The sequence below is a fragment of the Epinephelus lanceolatus genome, chromosome 1 (genome assembly GCF_041903045.1).
Source record: "Epinephelus lanceolatus isolate andai-2023 chromosome 1, ASM4190304v1, whole genome shotgun sequence".
Taxonomy (NCBI): Eukaryota; Metazoa; Chordata; class Actinopteri; order Perciformes; family Serranidae; genus Epinephelus; species Epinephelus lanceolatus.
Genome location: NC_135734.1, coordinates 26,185,183 through 26,203,166, shown reverse-complemented (window position 1 = coordinate 26,203,166; position 17,984 = coordinate 26,185,183). Strand labels below are relative to the sequence as shown.

The following is a 17,984-nucleotide window of genomic DNA, read 5'->3' as shown; positions in this document are numbered from 1 at the left end:
CACATAGTTTTTCTACTGTGTGACTAAGTGTAATTTCAACTTTGTAAGTAAACATTTTAAGCTGTCAGACTTAAGTTACTCTGCCGACAGCTCATTTGTGGCGTTCATGATATTCAGATGGACTGCCACTACAGCAACAGTATCGCCAGCAAAAGAGAAACAAAGAACCAACCCCAGATCCACTTTGGTTGGTGTTTTGACTCACAATATTTGCATTTTATTGGCCCTGGTCCTGATATTTTTGTAGCTTCCTCTTTAATGTGTGCTGCTCACAGTCTGGCACCTGATTTATACCTTGTAAAACGTCCTGACCTCATCTGCGTGCTGTGTCCAGAGACGTCCTGAACACAGCAAAATAAGTCAGAGGGCAGAGACTCTGCAGAAAAAAAACACCACCACACATCTCGTATAGGTCATATGTGATGTCTGATAGGGATTACTTTTGTATAGGTCTGTTTGGTAAATCCCTGCATAGTATACCTTTAATAACTGCCACCACACTGGATGTCCTCATGTTTATCTGAAAACCTTTTGTCATGATGTGTGTCTTGTTATGGAGAAACAAATCAAACTAAATTTAATAGAAATTATGATTTCTGAGTAAAGTGAATTACAGTAAAAGTACGATGTATTACAACAGGCTGGTTTAATGATTCTGTCATTACGCTGAAGCAAACACGACTTAAAATAGACTTGCATACCAAGCAGTATTTAAAAAAACACTTCAACAGAAGGTCACTTACTGCAAACACATATATTATTAACTGAGCGTAAATCACCCTCAAATCTAAAATAACATGAAAGGATAAAATTGCATAAGAGTAATCCTTACAGTATTGTGTCCTCTAAAGGCCGACAAAACCAAACAGGAATGTAAAACACGGCATTAATATTAAACATCTCGCAGTGATAATTAGGTGAGCTCTGCAAGCTCTGCATAAAAAGTAGCTTCTCTTTCAAGCAGCAACGTTTGTCCAACATCACTGAAACTTGAATCTTTGTAGTGCCTTCATCCCGACTGCATAAAAAAGCTGGATAACTTTTATTTAAAGTGCGGTCTCAGGATGTTTAGATGCAAGCGGCTTTCATGCTGTTTGTTGTCTCTGAGTAATTAGTGCTAGGAGTTAGTATGTCTTAATTTTTTAGGGACTTCCATAAAAAAAGCTAAAAATATATTTTAAATTTGTATGTTCTTATTTGCATAGCAATTATTTTTGCAGATCCAGCCAATAATGTGCAGTAAAAGTGAAATTATTGAAATAATAGGAGCATTAAAAGCATTTTTAAAAAGACAAATTAAGTAAAGTCATAGAATAAATGCATTCATCAAAATATATTAGCTCACAATTCATTTTAACCACATTTCTCGACATGTTTTGGGGTGATTTTTAATCAAGACGTTGCTCTATTTTATTTTTTATCCACTCACTGTACATGCTACTGTAACAGTGCTGCCAGCTGTGAGAGCCCACTAATGCTTTACCTTCTGAATCTTGCATGTTCAAAGCATAGAAATCTCTGTGGTGCATCCACGTGAGTCGAGCCATCACTATCTAATCCTGCAGGCCATGCACTGACTGTTACACCACCATGGGGGTATCAGAGCACACAGAGCTGACAGACTCTGTGTTAGACCTCCTTCTCTCCGTGTTATCCCCCTGCCACTCCTCATCTTCCTCACCTATTGGGTTCAACCTCCCGTTCTGCTCCAGCTGCTCCTTGTGTTGCAGGAAGGCCGCATGTCTGTAGGCGAAGCCTCCGCCTTCCACTCGTTCTTGCCCCGTCTCTTCGTGTGCCTGAGAGATGCTAACGGTTGAGGAGTGGAGGCTGTCTCCGGCGTCGCTTTTTGTCAGGCCCTGACCTGGACAACAAGCGCATTGGCAGGGTGTGAGGTAGAGGTAGATGAGAATCATAACTATACTGATCAGACATGCTACGAGGGTGGTGTAGGCCGTCTTTAGGTTCTCCAGTCCACCACTCTTGGTGGAATTAAACACCATTACAGTAACATATATTGTCTCATTGAGGGAGTCACTGTTGGCATAGCAAGTGTAGACCCCCGAGTCCTCTGCCTTCAGAGGGCCAATCTGAAGGCTGTCATCAGGACGCACCACAAATGTCTTGTCTAGTGGAGACACTGGGATGTTTCCAGGCAGCACCCAACACTTTTTCATGTCCTTCTCCCTGGTGTCACAGTCCAGTACCAGGAACTGCTCCAGATAGGCTTCTTTGTCCAAAATTTTCACCTCACTGCAGTTCAAATAGACCTTGTCCAGGTCCAGTATGGCCATTTTCTCTTTCTGTGGGCCTGGTAACACACAAGTGTGGCTGTCCTTGAAGTCCATGACAGAGCTGAGCTCCTTGAGGTGCCAGCGTGCCACCATTTCATGCACCTCACAGCTGCAGGGCAGTGAGTTGTTGTGGAAGTACAGGCCATTCTTGATCCAGGCGGGCAGAGCCTGAAGCTCATGGAGGGGCAGGGCTTTGATTCGGTTGGAGGACACATCCAGCAGTCTAAGAGTTTCAAGCCGGCTCCGCTCCCTCACCAGCTCCAAGGGGAAGCGTGTGATCATGTTCTGGCTAAGGTAGAGCCTCTGCAGGTTGACGAGGCCGGAGAAGGCAGAGCGGTCTATCTGAGAGATGCGGTTGTTATAAAGCAGCAGCACCTCCAGGTGCTCCAGTGGCTCAAAAATGAACTCATCCAGCAGGCGGAGCCCATTAGAGGAAAGGTCCAGGTAACGCAGCTTTGTCACATAAACAAACGCCTCAGAGGAGAGAAAGGTGAGGCCGTTATGGCTGAGCAGCAGGGTGTGTAGTCGGGTAAGAGCCGCAGGGGTCCACTCAGCACGTAGCTTGGTGATGTCGTTAAAGCTCAGGTCCAGAACAGCTGTATATGTAGGAAGAGCAATGGGGACGTTGGTTAGATTCATCTTGGAACAGCTGACGATGTTGCTGGCACACACACAGGTCTTTTGGCAGTCCAGAGGACTTGCTATGAACTGTGCACTGACTCTCACTGTTGGCAACAATAAAGCCAGAGGTAGAACAGTGATGAAGCTCCTTCCTCTAAACACCGCTTCAGAGGCACCATGGGAAATCCAGAGTGACCCCCCCATCATGTCAGGACACTACAGCAGTCTGGATGTGTTCTAGTCTTCAAGGTGGAGACTCATGGAGCTGTGTGGACAATGACATCAATAAATTAGCACAGTTTTACTGAGCATCCAAATAAAAGACGTCATTTTACTCCCAGCATCTCGTGCTCTAATGCACTCAGAGAGGGTCACGTGGCCTTCTTGATTTTACAGGGAGTAAGTAATGCTTTTTGTTATGTGTCAGCATTTCGTCAATTTCTGCAAAGAAAACTAAATGGAATTGTAATTGTTATTCAAGATATAAGCTTAAAAATCATCTCACAAGATGAGGGCAAATATTTGAAAGTGAAGACCTGAACACAAGCTATATTCACAGAGCCTCCTGCCTTAGAAATGTACACAGTTAAAACAATCAAAGAGCAAATAGAACAATGGCCAAAATTTAAAGTCAGGGAGAAGGAAAACATGACATTTGTCAAAAAACAAAACAAAACAAAACATAAAATCAGGCTTATATGGAAACATTAATAATACAGATCGGGAATTGTACAAAAAGTTCCTAAAAAATATAGAAAAACTCACCTCTGATGCAAAACTGACAGGAAATAATCGGATCAAAATTAATCCAAATCTCTCATTTTACGCAAACCTCATGCAGTTATTGTGTCCACTTTTTGGATTTTGTACATTTATTATCATTGTTCTGCATTTAATATAACATCCATAATAAATCTCACCTCGATAGAAAAGGGGTCCCTTAAGGAAAAAGGTTGGGAACCACAGCTCTAATGCACCCTGGGGTGCACTGCAGCAGCCAGGTCACTAGATAGTCATAAAGTTATGGGTGATGGCGGGTCAGCAAAAAAAAATGTCGTCATTACGCAATTTATGAATTATATTCTCGGCATCATGTTAATTAGAATTAAACATACTCTATATTTACACCTTAAATTATTAACATACAGTTGTTTATTATCATCCTCCTCCTCCTACTCCGACCATCATCAGCTCTCTGTCTCACAGACATTTGTCCCGGCAGACTCAAGTGTCCCCGCCGGTGCTTTTACCTTTTGCCGGTGTCTTATAAGATCCGAGGAGAAACGAGTGGGAGCCTTCAGCAGTCCGGTCTGTCAGATGATCCGCCACAGGACAGTCTCATCCTCTTCATCACAGCAGCAGCAGCAGCAACAGCGATCATCGGGACGCACGGAATGACCGGAAAAGCCTGTCTGCAGTCCGCACTGATGAGGAAACCCAACCATCTGATAGTTGATCTGAGGGGAGCAAACAGCAGAGCAGGGGGTGTGTCACATTTCCTCTCCCTCTCCCCCTCTGTCTCTCCCTGTGTGACTTCATCCTCAGAGGGTGAAGTGCTCTACTATTAAGCTGACAGCTGTAACAACATCAGATCATGTGTGTGACACCAGCCACAGTGTTAAAAATCCTTTATTAAACGTCTTGATTGTCATGCAGTGTGATAAACATCTGGGGGAATGGACAGGCTTTGAGGTGAGCTTCAGATTGTCCTCCATTGTCCTTTCTTTCCCCCAGTGCTCATTACATTTTTATATTGTCCATTATCATGATGCATTTCTCCTCAAACAGAAAAGATGTCCTCGGGGATGCTGGGATTTTTCACCTTGCAGTGGCTCATTCAGTGCAATGATGTCTTTGATGATGAAGTCCTTCCCTCTGGTTCGTCTTATTAATCTGGTGAAGGACAGGGCAAACGCTCCTCTGTGTGTGTGTGTGTGTGTGTGTGTGAGAGAGAGAGAGAGAGAGAGAGAGAACTGCAGCTGCAGCAGTGTTTAGCACAGGACGTGATGTGCATGCAGCAGCGTGTGAGGGATCAATATCAGCATGTGGTCACAGTATCATAAACAGTTTTCAGAGTCCTGTCCTGGGAACTAGATAAAACACCTTTTCATATTGTCATCATATTACGTTACTAAGATTTAAACATGAAGCCATAGCATTTATCTTAGTTCAGACTTGTCAGACTCTCACATCCAGCAGTTATGGAGCACATGTTTGAGTCCTAAATGCTCCACTGTGTTCATCAGCTAGTCTAACTGTGTCTGTCTGCTGGTTGAAGCTGAGCATGTAGTGTGCTGTGGGTTCATCAGAGCTTTTTCGCTGAAAACAGCAGCCTGCTGCGTCTGAAAACGACGCTATGAGAACGGTGAGCGTGAAGCAAGACAGTAAAGGTGCACCTGGACAGCTAAATACTGAGCTTTACCTCACTGTAAAGTTTCATATAGCCGAGGGGAGCTGCAGATACAAATCATTTGATTATAAAAATTTCAATTATAGCTGCTTTAACAGTGGATTGTGACACAACAGCCCAAGATAAGACAGTAAAATAGGACTAACAGAAGGCCTACATTATGGGCAGAAAATGGTCAGAACACACTGGAATTGTGATGAGAGTCTGAAGCTTAAGAAGGTAAAAAGGGCGGTGATGCTGCCGTTAACATGACAGATGACCATCCAGCTGAGGTACAGCTCCAAATTAAACTCCTTGTTGTCAATCTTCTGAGAGCAAGGTCACCTCACAGAGACACCCTCACATAAAAAGGGATGTGAACATGAAATGGTCTGGTTGCTATGGGTGCCAAAGGTGGGAGGTGATGGCTGGGGGGAAGCAAACAATGAGAGCGCTGTGTGCAGTATAAAATCATTGTCATGTAATGAGTGCAGAGAGCACACACAGAGGGGATGCCGTGACGTCAGCTGGGAGCAAAAGGTCAAAGAGCAGCACACTGACCAACACTGACTTGCTAGTCTTTGATTAAAGGGTTTAAACTGCGACAAAGGAATGCAGGCACGATTTCAATAATGGATCGAGTCACGCTGTGAGGTCTCATTTACAGGACATTGTTACCCTGTCCAGATAGTTTACATCCCACAGTCTTTAAATAAAACCAAATCCACATCCTGGTGAAAGAAATCCTCAACAGATTTACATGCTATATAATTACTGAACCAACATTTGTGATTTGCAATCTACAAAACAGGTTAAAAAGTTTACCAAACTGTTTATATCATATAATTTGTACATTTTTGGTATTTTTTTTTAAACATTTAGCAGTAATTTTGTTATCATGGCCTTGTACTGATAACTGAAATGACTGCCTCCATGTTAAATATACCAGATAACTCAAAGTCAAACACACTGTCCATCCTCCTGGATCCATCTGTTTCATATGTTAACATTCTATGTTTGTTACATACATTGTCTATATTGTCATTTTATTATGTTGGTCTGTTCACACAACATCTATTACACGTCTGTCAGTTCAGGGTTTTTTTTCTCAGTTGCTCTTCCTGAAGTTTACTCCATTTCTTCCCTGTTAATTTTTTTGGGGGGAGTTTTTCTTTACCTGCTATGATGGTCTACAGCAGTGTTTCCCAACTGGTGGGTTGCAGTCCAAAAGTGGGTCACAGGCCCATTCTGAATGGACTGCAAGTGACTCGGTAACGTGTCAGTTTTGTAAAAAAAAAAAAAACCACTTCATTTTTAAGTAGAGTAAATTTCCAGCACAAAGCTTTTATTCTGAAATGCTGTTTTCCATCGTAGAGTGAGTGACTAACCAACAGCTTCTTTACAGAGACACCAAACTAGCCCAACAACATGGCCAAACGCAAGTATGATGCTGATTAAACTGTATGGACCTCGAACTAATGACTTAGGAGAAATCTGGACCCCGTGGCTGGACCAGTTGGAAACCACTGGTCTAAAGAACAGAGGGTGTTGTACACTGTACAGATTGTAAAGCCCCCCAAGGCAAATTGTGATTCGTGATATTGGGCTATATAAATAAAGATGCCTCGACTATAGACTATAGAAATCAGCACTTTCTGATTGAAAACACATTCTCATTCACACCATGTCAGTGGACTCACACGTCTAAATGTAATGTGCTGAGTACCCTCCTGCGTCAGTTTTGGATGCCCAGGGGATTGCCTATCAATTTACGCTTTTTAAAATACACTGTTTTTACTGGATGTAAAGTTTCTGCTCATCCATCCATCCATTTTCATCCGCTTATCTGAGGCTGGGTTGCCAGGGCAGCAGCCAAGCAAATCCCCCCCAAACGTGTCTCTCCCCAGCAATGCTTCCCAGCTCCTCCTGGGGAACCAAAGGTTTGCCCAGGCCATGAGATATGTAATCCCTCCAGCATGTTCTGGGTCTGCCCTGGGGCCTCCTACCAGTGGGACGTGCCCAGAACACCTCCAGCAGGAGGCGCCCAGGAGGCATCCTAATCAGATGCTTGAACCACCTCAACTGACCCCTTTCGACGCGAAGGAGCAGCGGCTCTACTCCGAGCTCCCTCTGGATGTTGGAGCTCCTTACCCTATCTCTAAGGCTGAGCCCATTCACCCCACGAAGGAAACTCATTTTGGCCGGTTGTATCTGCGATCTCAGTCTTTCGGTTATAATGTTTTGGCTTATATAAACTATGGTTGTTACAAATATAATTTAAAGTCATGTGAAATATGTCACTAGCGTAGAATGTGACACATACAAGCACACTACGTTGTTATCAAAATAACTCCATTGACTTTTGGTTACACATGGTTAGCAGTGGTTACCTGGACCGTCAAACAGTGCTGCCACCCAATGTGTCTCATACTGCTGCTGAGGGTGCCTCTGTGCGCTGGTGTCTGATGCTGAGGGCCACTGACCAAGCGTTTATATTTGAAGTGTGATCAAGTTGAGATGGAAGATGAAAAATTTACCCTCAACTGAAAAATGTATGAAACATCTATGTGTAGTCTTTCCATCTCTGATAAATGCTTAAGTAAATGTAGCCTCTCCTTCCTCTTTCCCTCACGGCCTTTTTATGACCAAAGCTTTCAGGCATGTGTCAGAACTTAGATAATGATAAAAGCTCAATCAAATGTTTTCTCAAATAAACTCTTGCAAATGAGAAGTCGACTAAAACCCTTTTAATGTCCCTGTAGAGGAAGCTGTATATGGATCAGCTCATCCAGAGTGCTGTAACGTGAGGATTATTATCTTTTATTATCATCATTAATCTTTTTGTCGGATGTGTGCTTGCATCCTCTCCCAAACTGGTTTGTGTTACATTATGGACTTATGAGTGAAGTTATAAAGAGGTGCAGAGGACACCTTTTCATACGGAGCTTTTTATCCTAAAAGCTGATGCAGTGTGTGCTTCCATTAATTCAGTGCATACATCATCACAGAAGCTGCCCCACTTTCAGGGTCAGAATCAAACTGTTCTTATGCCGGAGCTGCTAAGCATTATGGGAAAGTGTGAAGCATGCTGTATTGTGTTGAACACTGAACAGAAAAATAATGATTCATTTATGAGTCAAATCTTTAACCTGAAACATAAAGCTCTCACTGCACTCTACAATGAAAAGCACGTATCTCCAAACGTTTCATGAACTAAAAACGGTCTTATTTTTAAACCTAAACATCACCAAATATGGAGACACATGGCTTTCACTGGACTACAAAAACACATATCATGATTACTTGGTCCACTGAGATACGGATCTGTGTCGCTGGGGCCGAGCTGTGCAGGCGTGATGCTTCTGCAACCTCCACTGTATAATAATGTGACACGAACCCCAGTAGCAGTAATTACCCATCATTACCAGTGTGATTTTAGTGTTAGGACACACATTCAAGTAACACACACACACACGAAAACAAGGGCATTATTCTGCTGTACATGTACAGGATTGCTGCTATGATGCAGGTCTTTGTTGTGCAGGATTTTCCAATAAAAACAATGTATAGACTCATACAAAAGTTTTCTTATTTTCTTCTCATTTCTGTGTTCGGCATATTTATGGGCGTGTACCCCCACAGTGCTCAGGTGAGGTCGGGGCTTTATAAAAAGGTAGCGAAAAGGTGCCAGACTGTAAGCAGCAGGCATCCAGAGACACAGTATCGAAAAACACCACTAATGAAGATCTAGTGAAAGTCAGGAAGACAATACTTCTCATGCTCAGGCTGTAAGTTTTCTTTTACTCCTTGTAGGCATGCTCACTCACTGTCGCTAGGTGTCATTGTGTGGGTCTGTCAATGGAGTCATCAACTGTTATTCATCTGATTCACAATCAACCAACAGCACAGTGACACACCTTCTCTGTAAGCCTATCATCTTACTGCTCCTCATTTTAAATATGGTTCTTCCTCTGCTGTAGTTGTGCACTCCCTCCACCTCTCCATCACCACCTAGTCTTGACAGATTCATCTGCCTCATCTGCCTCAGCAGTCAGCAGCCTCAGAGTCATCAGCCACCACCACCACCACCAGTGTCTGGACCCCATGGGGGGATTTATCCAGCTGCCACTCAGATGTCCTTCGATCACAAAATATCTCCCTCTGGTGTTCAAGCACCAAAGACTTCTGTGCTGTTAATCAGCACAACTCATCTGTTAATCTGTATGCTCATATTCTGAATTAAATATTATCTTTACTTCATTCTTCTGTCTCTCATGATCAAAATATAGCGGGATTGTACACCTAATCTGGGGTTGACAAAGTGTGCTATACGCAGGCTCTACTCCCAACAAATAGTCAACCAACCTCATTAAAAGATCAAAGCCAACAGTAAACTGATCCTTCAAACATCGCCTGTGTCGTCCAAGCCTGATATGTTTAATTCGTTTGTCTCATAGACCTCCTTTATTTTTACAAAAGTTATTCAGTGTCAGTGAGCTACACTGTTGCACCAGCTCACATGTTTGTTCATTATGATGAACATAAGGCACTGTAGTTTATTTTGAGTCAATCTCACTTACACCGTCTTGCTGCTATAAATACTCAGCAGCTCACCAAGTGTGTATTAATCCGTGGCTAAAAATAGTCCCCAGCAAATAAACCAATTACTCCATCTTGAATACAGTTGCTAAAAACGTCAGCTCCCTGCTGTTTAAGGATGTAACTGAGCCTTTTTTTTAAAAAACAAACTAGATATTTGTGACTTGTTTTAAAAGCTTTATGTCTTCACCCGGAGCCAATGGGCTGAGAGCCGCATACAGCCTGTAAGTTTAGGTTGTTTCACAGGTTTGGTGACTAACAAAAAAAGAGCACATCTCCACCTTTGTTCTGTATCTTTATCTAAATTCACAATGACAGTCTTCACAAAGGACACAACCACTGCAGCCTTTCCTTTAACAAAGCCACAATGATTCATTCTACAGTTACAGACTCTCTCTGATGAATGTCATGTTTCCATATTCACAATCTTCACTGTTGTCTTTTGGCAGTTGTGTTTTTATTGTCCCAGAGCGAGTTATGTAAACTCACCTCTCGCTGTCACAACAGCCTGTTCACAAAGCTTATTCAACCTGATGTGTGTTCGCTTGGGAAGGATCAGATAGCAGGGTTGATGTCGGCAGTGGCCTGGTGGATGGGCGTTCTGCTCTCCGGAGATTTACAGTTCTCTTGTGAATTATAAATGAGGCACAGCTCTGGGGCAGACGCAGCATGTTATGGCAATATCTATCCCAGCCCATCAGCTAAATGAGCTCAGCCTCTTTTCTTAAGAAGAGCTGCTTGCTGCCCACAACTGGAAAAATAATGGATGTCACTATTTAGTATGAACTGATAGTGAACATATTACTGTAACTAATAGATCATTGTGATGATCAGAAATGATATATTTTGGTCATGATGTGTCATAAGTGACTTACATCACATACGTGTGGATATACACTGACATCAAAGAATAAAAAAAAAGATTGTTTTTGTATCATTCTGTAGTAATCAATAAGGTTGTGGATCAACACAATAGGTTCTTGTTGACTGCAGTGTGTAGTGCATGTGCACAACAGTGAAACTGGTTATTAAATGAGTCTCACGCTTTGTAATTTCTCCTTGTAATGTAACTCATAGACTTATTCTGAGTGACTGCAGAATAAAATGGCAATACATTAAAGCGATATCATGCATGAGTGCAGACAACCCATATAAATTATTTCTTGTTTTTGGACTTTATTTAGAGCAATGGTTCCCAAATGGTGCAGCCACAGGGTCCTGATTTCTCCTTAGTCATTAGTTCAGGGTCCACACAGTTTAATACATTCAGCATCATACTTGTGTTTGGCCATGTCATCCAGCTAGTTTGCTGTCTTTAACAGGTAGCTGTCTGTTAGCGACTCACTCTACAGCAGGAAATGGCACTTCAAAATAAAAGCTTTGTGTCAGAAATTCACTGCATTTAAAAATAAAGTGTGTTTTTTACAAACTTGACACATTTGCAAGTCATTTTCCATCCATTCAGAATGGACCCATGACCCACTTTTGGACCACAACCCACCAGTTGGGAACCACTTATTTAGAGCAAAGTGGTAGATTTATTTTGACTCTAACTCCGAGCTGAAATAACAAAGCTATTAGAGCTCACACAGCGTGCATGTTTTGTGCTTGTGATGGGGTTTTAGCAGCAGACTCTTTCTTTTTTTTTTAAAGATATTTTTGGGGCATTTTTAGCCTTTATTTGACAGGACAGACAAGTGTGAAGGGGGAGAAAGAGAGGGAGTGACATGCAGCAAAGGACCACAGGCTGGAGTCGAACCTGGGCTGCTGCGGCAACAGCCTTGTACATGGGGCGCCTGCTCTACCACTAAGCCACCGACGCCCCAGCAGACTCTTTCTTAATAATGTCTTCCTTGAAAGTCAGTGCTGATGACAAAAATTCGAGCTCATTTCCCTCACAGAGGGATCAATAGTAATTCCATTAATGTGTCAGATGTATCACACACTGAAATTCTTTCAAAGCCACAGAGAGAAAAACACAGCAAGAAGACAAATACATATTTTCTTATTAGAGAAGAAAACTATAGGTGTTTATTTCCATCTATACAATAATACACTATGTGCTGAAATAGACCTTTGTATCATTATTATTTATCCAAATCTGCACCCAAACACAACAATAAAATCCTAGTTTTATTGTCGTAAAAAGTTATTATGATCTGTTTTTGTTTGTCAGGTGACTCCCTGGCAGTTGTCTGTGCCTGTGAGATGTCCCCATGTGTCTGTACCGACTGTTTATTTACAAGACTGTGTGAGCCGGAGAGTCTGTCTCGACAGTTATGTTTAGGCACATGCATGTTAAGCTGAGCCTTTTCATTTGTATTGGTGTGTGCAGCTATAAATATATAACTGTAACCTCAGTGGGTGAAGCAGGCAGTTACTGTACCTCATGCACAATATAGTGGACACACTGCCACCATCTGGCACAGCCGACATGTTCAGAGCCCGTTCAAGAGGCAGGTCTGCTGAGATATCTGGAAAACTTTGCTGAGTAAAATAACACCACTGAATCTGAGACATGGACTTAAGTGAAATATCTGTTATCCAGTAAATCCGCTTCTTGAAAGAGGCCTCATGGCTGCAGTGATGGACAGACTTACAGAAGAATATCTCATGAGTATATATATATATATATATATATATATATATATATTTGGTAGGTTTTATTTCTCCCTACACTAATTTTATCTGTTAAAGATGACAGTCTCATCGTGACAAAAGGCGCCCTTGTGGATTCTGTTGGAACATATGAAGCAGACAGAACATAGAGAAACTGTTACCATGAGACATCTGCCTTTAAATCAAGAGTTTAACAGTAATTACTGCAAATATCTAAAGCCTATATGTCATAATTTAGAGAACTCATCTGCCTGGCTTTAACCAAGAGGTACGCTCACATCACACCTGTTTCAGCCTCTTTACATTTGCTCTCTGTTGGTTTCAGGATTGATTTTAACATCATATTGATTAACTTGAACGCCCTTAATGACTTGGCTCCACATTATATGGTAAACCTTTTAATCCTTTACATACTTTAAGATCCTCAGGCAGAAGTCTTTCACCTGTTCCAGAGGCCCGACTGAAAACTGAAGGGACAGAGCTTTTGCAATCAGAACGCCGAGGCTCTGTAACGACCTGTCTGAGTAAATAAGGCCGTTTGAGTCAGTGTCTTTTTTTCTTTCTTTTTTTCCACAGTCTGTTTATTGAAATTTTCCAAATAGAGCAGATAGAAAACACAGTAATATTTAGTCAATCCAACAGTGACACAAGAAAGTACGTAGTAAGTAAAATAAGAACAATACAAAACCAAGACAGGACTAAGACAAGACAAATACTCCAAAGCAAATAAGTAACCAGAACAAGACAAAGAACAAAACACCATAGTAATATAATTAAAATGAAAAATATGGGGAAATGTGTTTATGCTGATAAAAATAACACTAAATACTAAAACATAATATAATGGTTGTTGGGTGGAAAACTGCCTGTCATATCACAATTTGATGTCTGTAAAATATATGATCAGTCATTCAGGAATATCTGGAAAGTCCAGCTCTCGTACATATACGTGTGTATTTCCTTTTATTTGCCTTTATTGTTATTATTGCTATTATTATGATGCCCCCTAGAAATTATTATGGTGTATCATGGCCCATGCAAAGAAGCCTTAGGCCCCAACTGTTACACTTGACGGTTATATGTAACATTGTAATCATGATAGTTACAGGTAACTAGCTGAATGTCCTAACAAACAGTATCCAGCTGTCATACAGTAGCTAGAAGGTCCCCCACTTAGGTGTTTTTTAGGGCAGTGGCAGTGCACTGTATTGGGTTTTTATATAGGATTTAGGGGGATTCACCGTCAGAAATATGATATATAGTACAACTTTGTTTTCTTCCGTATTTAATCACCTGAAAATAGTAATTGTCATGCTTTTGTTACCTTAGAATGAGCTATTTAGACCTATACAGGGCGCTGGTCAAATCAAATCAAATCAAATCAAACTTTATTTGTATAGCACATTTCATGCATTAAAAATGCAGCACAAAGTGCTTCACAGAATAAAAACATACAACAAAAATATTACATACATATTGAAAACCTGCCCCTCCCACCACCACATATAAACACACACACACACACACACACACACACACGGTCAATATAGTCAATAACATGGCTGGGCACTGAGTAACCAGGTGAGGAAAGGACCACCTATGGGGAGCTCATCCACACTGAGAGGTGTCACACCCTACGGCCATAGGGAGCGCAGCCACAGAGACCACCTGGGGTGGACTCCACACATGGTGCAGAGCCCCCCCAGTCCTCCGGACCTGAGGGATCTCTAGGACGATGTCCCCTTGGGCAGACCGGGCACACCTCTCAGCGTGGAGGCCCCCATGAGGAAACACTGGAGCTAAAAACTAAAAGACTAAAAGGCAATATGATAAGATAAAACAAGTATGAGATAAAATAATAAATAAATGAAGATTTAGAAACTTAATAATGATAAAATGCATAAAGATTTAAAAATAAATCATTTAAAAACATTAGAAATTAAAATAACATATAATACAAGAATTAAAAGAGTAAAAGAAATCAGTTAAAAGCCAAACTAAAAAGGTGAGTCTTGAGCCTCCTTTTAAAAACATCAACAGTCTCTGCAGTCCTGATGCTTTCTGGCAGACTATTCCACAAGTGAGGGCCATAATGCTGAATGCAGCCTCCCTGTGGGTTTTTGTTCTAACTTTTGGAACAGTTAAAAGGCTGGTGCTGGAGGACCTCAGGATCTGCGAGGGTTGATATGATAAAAGCCTCATGAGGGCAACTTACTATGTTTAAGCTGGTCCTTGTGTTTCTACAGTAGCCCAGAACGGACAAACCAAACCCTGGCTCTAGGTAGGGCCATTCACGTTTTTTCGCCTTTTTCGTGTCAGCCACCGTAGACAGCAGGATCTCTGCAACAAGAGTATCGGAAAACACTACTTAATTCAGTGTTTTAACCGGTTAAAATCCCCTGGTGCGTTTGTTTTGGAGAGGAGGAGACCTCTGCGATAATGCGGCTCTGGGGAGAAGTTTCAGCTGGTTGCAATGTGCAGTCCTCACCACTAGATGCCACTAAATCCCCCTAAACCTTTAACTCTGTTCCTTTAAGGGGGGTTTACAGTTGTCTTTGCGTCAATATGAGAGGCCATCAGGGGCACCTTTTACCAATTTCTTTTGCGGGAGCCGTAAACATTTGCCTGGTTTTCCTCTCCTGATGGTGCGCCCCTGCCAGCGGCACAGTGACTCAGAAAAGCTGTACCATTCCTGTTATGAATGACTCATATTGTCTGATATGATCCACCACCATAATGTAAAACTCCCGATGCCAAACGAAACATGAATCTCAGGGATGATAAATCACCAGACTGGTTAATGTTCATCGGAATAATAACAAAAATAACCCAACAAGATATTCTTCCTCACACAGTTGCTTTGTTTCAGTTGTTCCTCCATCCTCTGTTTGACTGTCTGCTTCCTCTGCAACTGTGTCTAAGGCACCATTCATCACTTTACCCTTTATCTCCACTAACATCACTCCAACACATTAACAAGATATCTGAAGGTATGACGTGAGAGATGCTTAATTGTCAGTAAGGTACAAATCTATCTTCAGTCCTGTCAGGTGTTGCATAGCTCGACTGAACAAACTCTTTGTGCTTTCGCCTTGGTGTTATTAAAAACAGAGCTGGTTAATGTTCTCCCATGCCTCTGTACACCCGTGCTAAATGTGCGTTTGAATTTGAGTTGATTGTTTGTGTAGGTTGCGGTAATTATGTTTTGGTAAATGTAATGGCGTGATTTTTATTTCTGAGTGAGGCAGATATTTGTGAGTCTATATCTATGGGTAGTTATTATTGGCAGTAGGGGCTCTCTGGGGTTAGTGCAGCGTCCTTTGCTATTTCTGAGTGCGAATGTGGAGTCTATTTTCAAGGTTGCCATGGAAACCATTGTATTTGTGGTGGCAGCGATTGGTGCTGCCGGCCGAGCAAGACTCTGCTATTTTTGTCATGAGTCAACACCTCACACACACACACACACACACACACACACACACACACACAGGTGTACATGCCTGAATACAGATGAAAACAGACAGGTACACTCACACAATGCGCAAAAACCTCCCCACATACTTGTGTTGTTGTTTGAGTCATATACACTGTTTGAGAGGCATCATGTGTTACACAAGCATGTGTATGTTTCCCATCTCTCCTCAGTGCTGCCAGACATCTTGATACATCTTCACCATGACAACAGTAGTAATCGCTGTCCATTAAATCTCTCCACCCGACTAGTGGATCGTGTTTTCTTATGTTCTGCTGTCCAGGCATGTTTCTTATTGGAAGCATTGACAGGAAGAGACGGCTGATGTTAGCTTGTAATCAGTCAGGTGTCAAAGATCATAGGTTAAGATAGGCTTACAGGAAATTTAAAAGGTGCTGATAGTCTACTACTGTGATGATATTCAAGAGTAAAAGGTATTTGGACTGAGAGACTGTGACCAAAAATGCCATTAAACACAGTCTGAAATAATGGTTTACAGTGGTAATGAGTGGCACAGTGATATACACTAGGACTGCAACTAACATCATAATGCTATTTTCATTATTGATTAATTAGTCAGTTGTTTTCTTGATTAATGGTTTTGTCATTAACAGTAAAAAAAAAAGGTTAAAAATGACTTTTTTGGGCCAAACTAATAATCCAAAATGCAAAGATATTCACTTTACTACAAGGCCATGGATGGATAACTGAACAGGCCCATCGAACACAGGCCCAAGGGCCCAAAGTGTCAGGGGCCCCCCTGGCCCTCATCTGCAAAATGTCGCTCAAATAAACATGTAGCAACCAAGAAGAGACTCAGACAACCCAGTTTTACTCTGAAGTTGTCGAACTGGGCAGTTACTGGCAGAGTCAGACACCGACAAAAAAGCTGTCCTTTAATGTTGGCATGATACGCAGCCCGGCAGCATCAGGGGGAAACATGGTGGGACGAGAACGAAAGTTAAGGTGGCAAAAGTCCCAGTGGGGCAGGTGAGAGGGTTGGTGCATGGGTCCAACAAACGCGGTCTTTCATCTTGGAGAGCAATGTTTGCATCCTGTAAGATTATAAAGCCAAAGCCTGTTCTTTTTCCTAAACCTAACCATGTGCATATGTTGGCATGTGTTGGCCAGGTGCGTTTGTTGTTGAAGTAAAAAAACATCAATTCACGTTGTTTCACCGACATAGTGTGTATATTTTGAAAGAGACTGTATGTCAACGTACAATTTCCTGTGAAAACAGAAGTGTATTTTGAAAGAACACAATGTATGTAGCAGGCAGAACTTGACATGGCGTCCCAGAACGTCAACAAGCAGAGCACCCAGGGTACCTTGCACACCGTATCTGGATGTGAAAAGTCCATGACCACACATCAACATGTGACGAGGTCAGAGTGAGGATGTGTTGACTCAAAATAACCAAGCAGACATGCAAAGGAACTATAAAGACACCCAAAAACACAAAACAATTACAAACAAACACAAAACCACATGGACACACAAAATTACCACAAAGAGAAAAAACACTGGGGCACAGAACAAAAACAAGAAAAAGAGGGAAAGCCAGCACAAGGTCTGTGTGCTATGCTCCTATAAGAGAGGTGGTGGAGCCTTTTACATATCTGTGCCCAGGTCTCATATGTCTCATAATCTGCCCATGCACAAGACCAAAAAATAAATAAATGGTTTGGGCATTTTTGGTAGCCTAATCAACTAATTATTGCAGCTCCAGCATGCAGTGATATACATAAGGTAGTATTATATGTAAAATATGACTTCAATACCTTTTATTTAATAGTTTGCAATATGAAAGTGACGTGCCTTTTTGAGCAAACTCTAAGCATTGAATGCTTAATTTTCTTGGATTCTGCTCAATTTCTATGCACTAAGTTGTGCATTTTCTGCATCAATGTATGGTTTAAATGCCTTAAAAGTCCTGTGCTACTTTCATGTTTTCATTAGAGGGGATAAATGCACATGTTCTAAATTTTTAGAG

At 41.7% G+C, this 17,984-nt stretch overlaps 1 protein-coding gene across 2 annotated transcripts; it reads right to left on the bottom strand.

The window, feature by feature from the left end:
- Nucleotides 1–717: 717 nt before the first annotated feature.
- LOC117256230 (amphoterin-induced protein 1-like) lies at nucleotides 718–4,379 on the bottom strand. 2 transcript variants are annotated; one of them, XM_033625520.2, is made up of 2 exons: nucleotides 4,163–4,379; nucleotides 718–3,177 (listed from the first exon to the last, which is right to left on the bottom strand). In XM_033625520.2, the coding sequence occupies exon 2, from the start codon at nucleotides 3,117–3,119 to the stop codon at nucleotides 1,581–1,583; it is 1,539 nt and encodes a 512-aa protein (XP_033481411.1). In that variant the 5' UTR covers nucleotides 3,120–3,177; nucleotides 4,163–4,379; the 3' UTR covers nucleotides 718–1,580. The 2 variants fall into 2 exon arrangements, with proteins under 2 accessions (XP_033481411.1, XP_033481412.1); XM_033625521.2 differs by lacking the exon at nucleotides 4,163–4,379 and adding an exon at nucleotides 3,833–4,107.
- Between the last annotated feature and the right edge of the window lie 13,605 nt (nucleotides 4,380–17,984).

Excerpts from the sequence above, each read along its gene's own strand:
- LOC117256230 (XM_033625520.2), bottom strand. The coding sequence starts at position 3,119 with ATGATGGGGGGGTCACTCTGGATTTCCCATGGTGCCTCTGAAGCGGTG.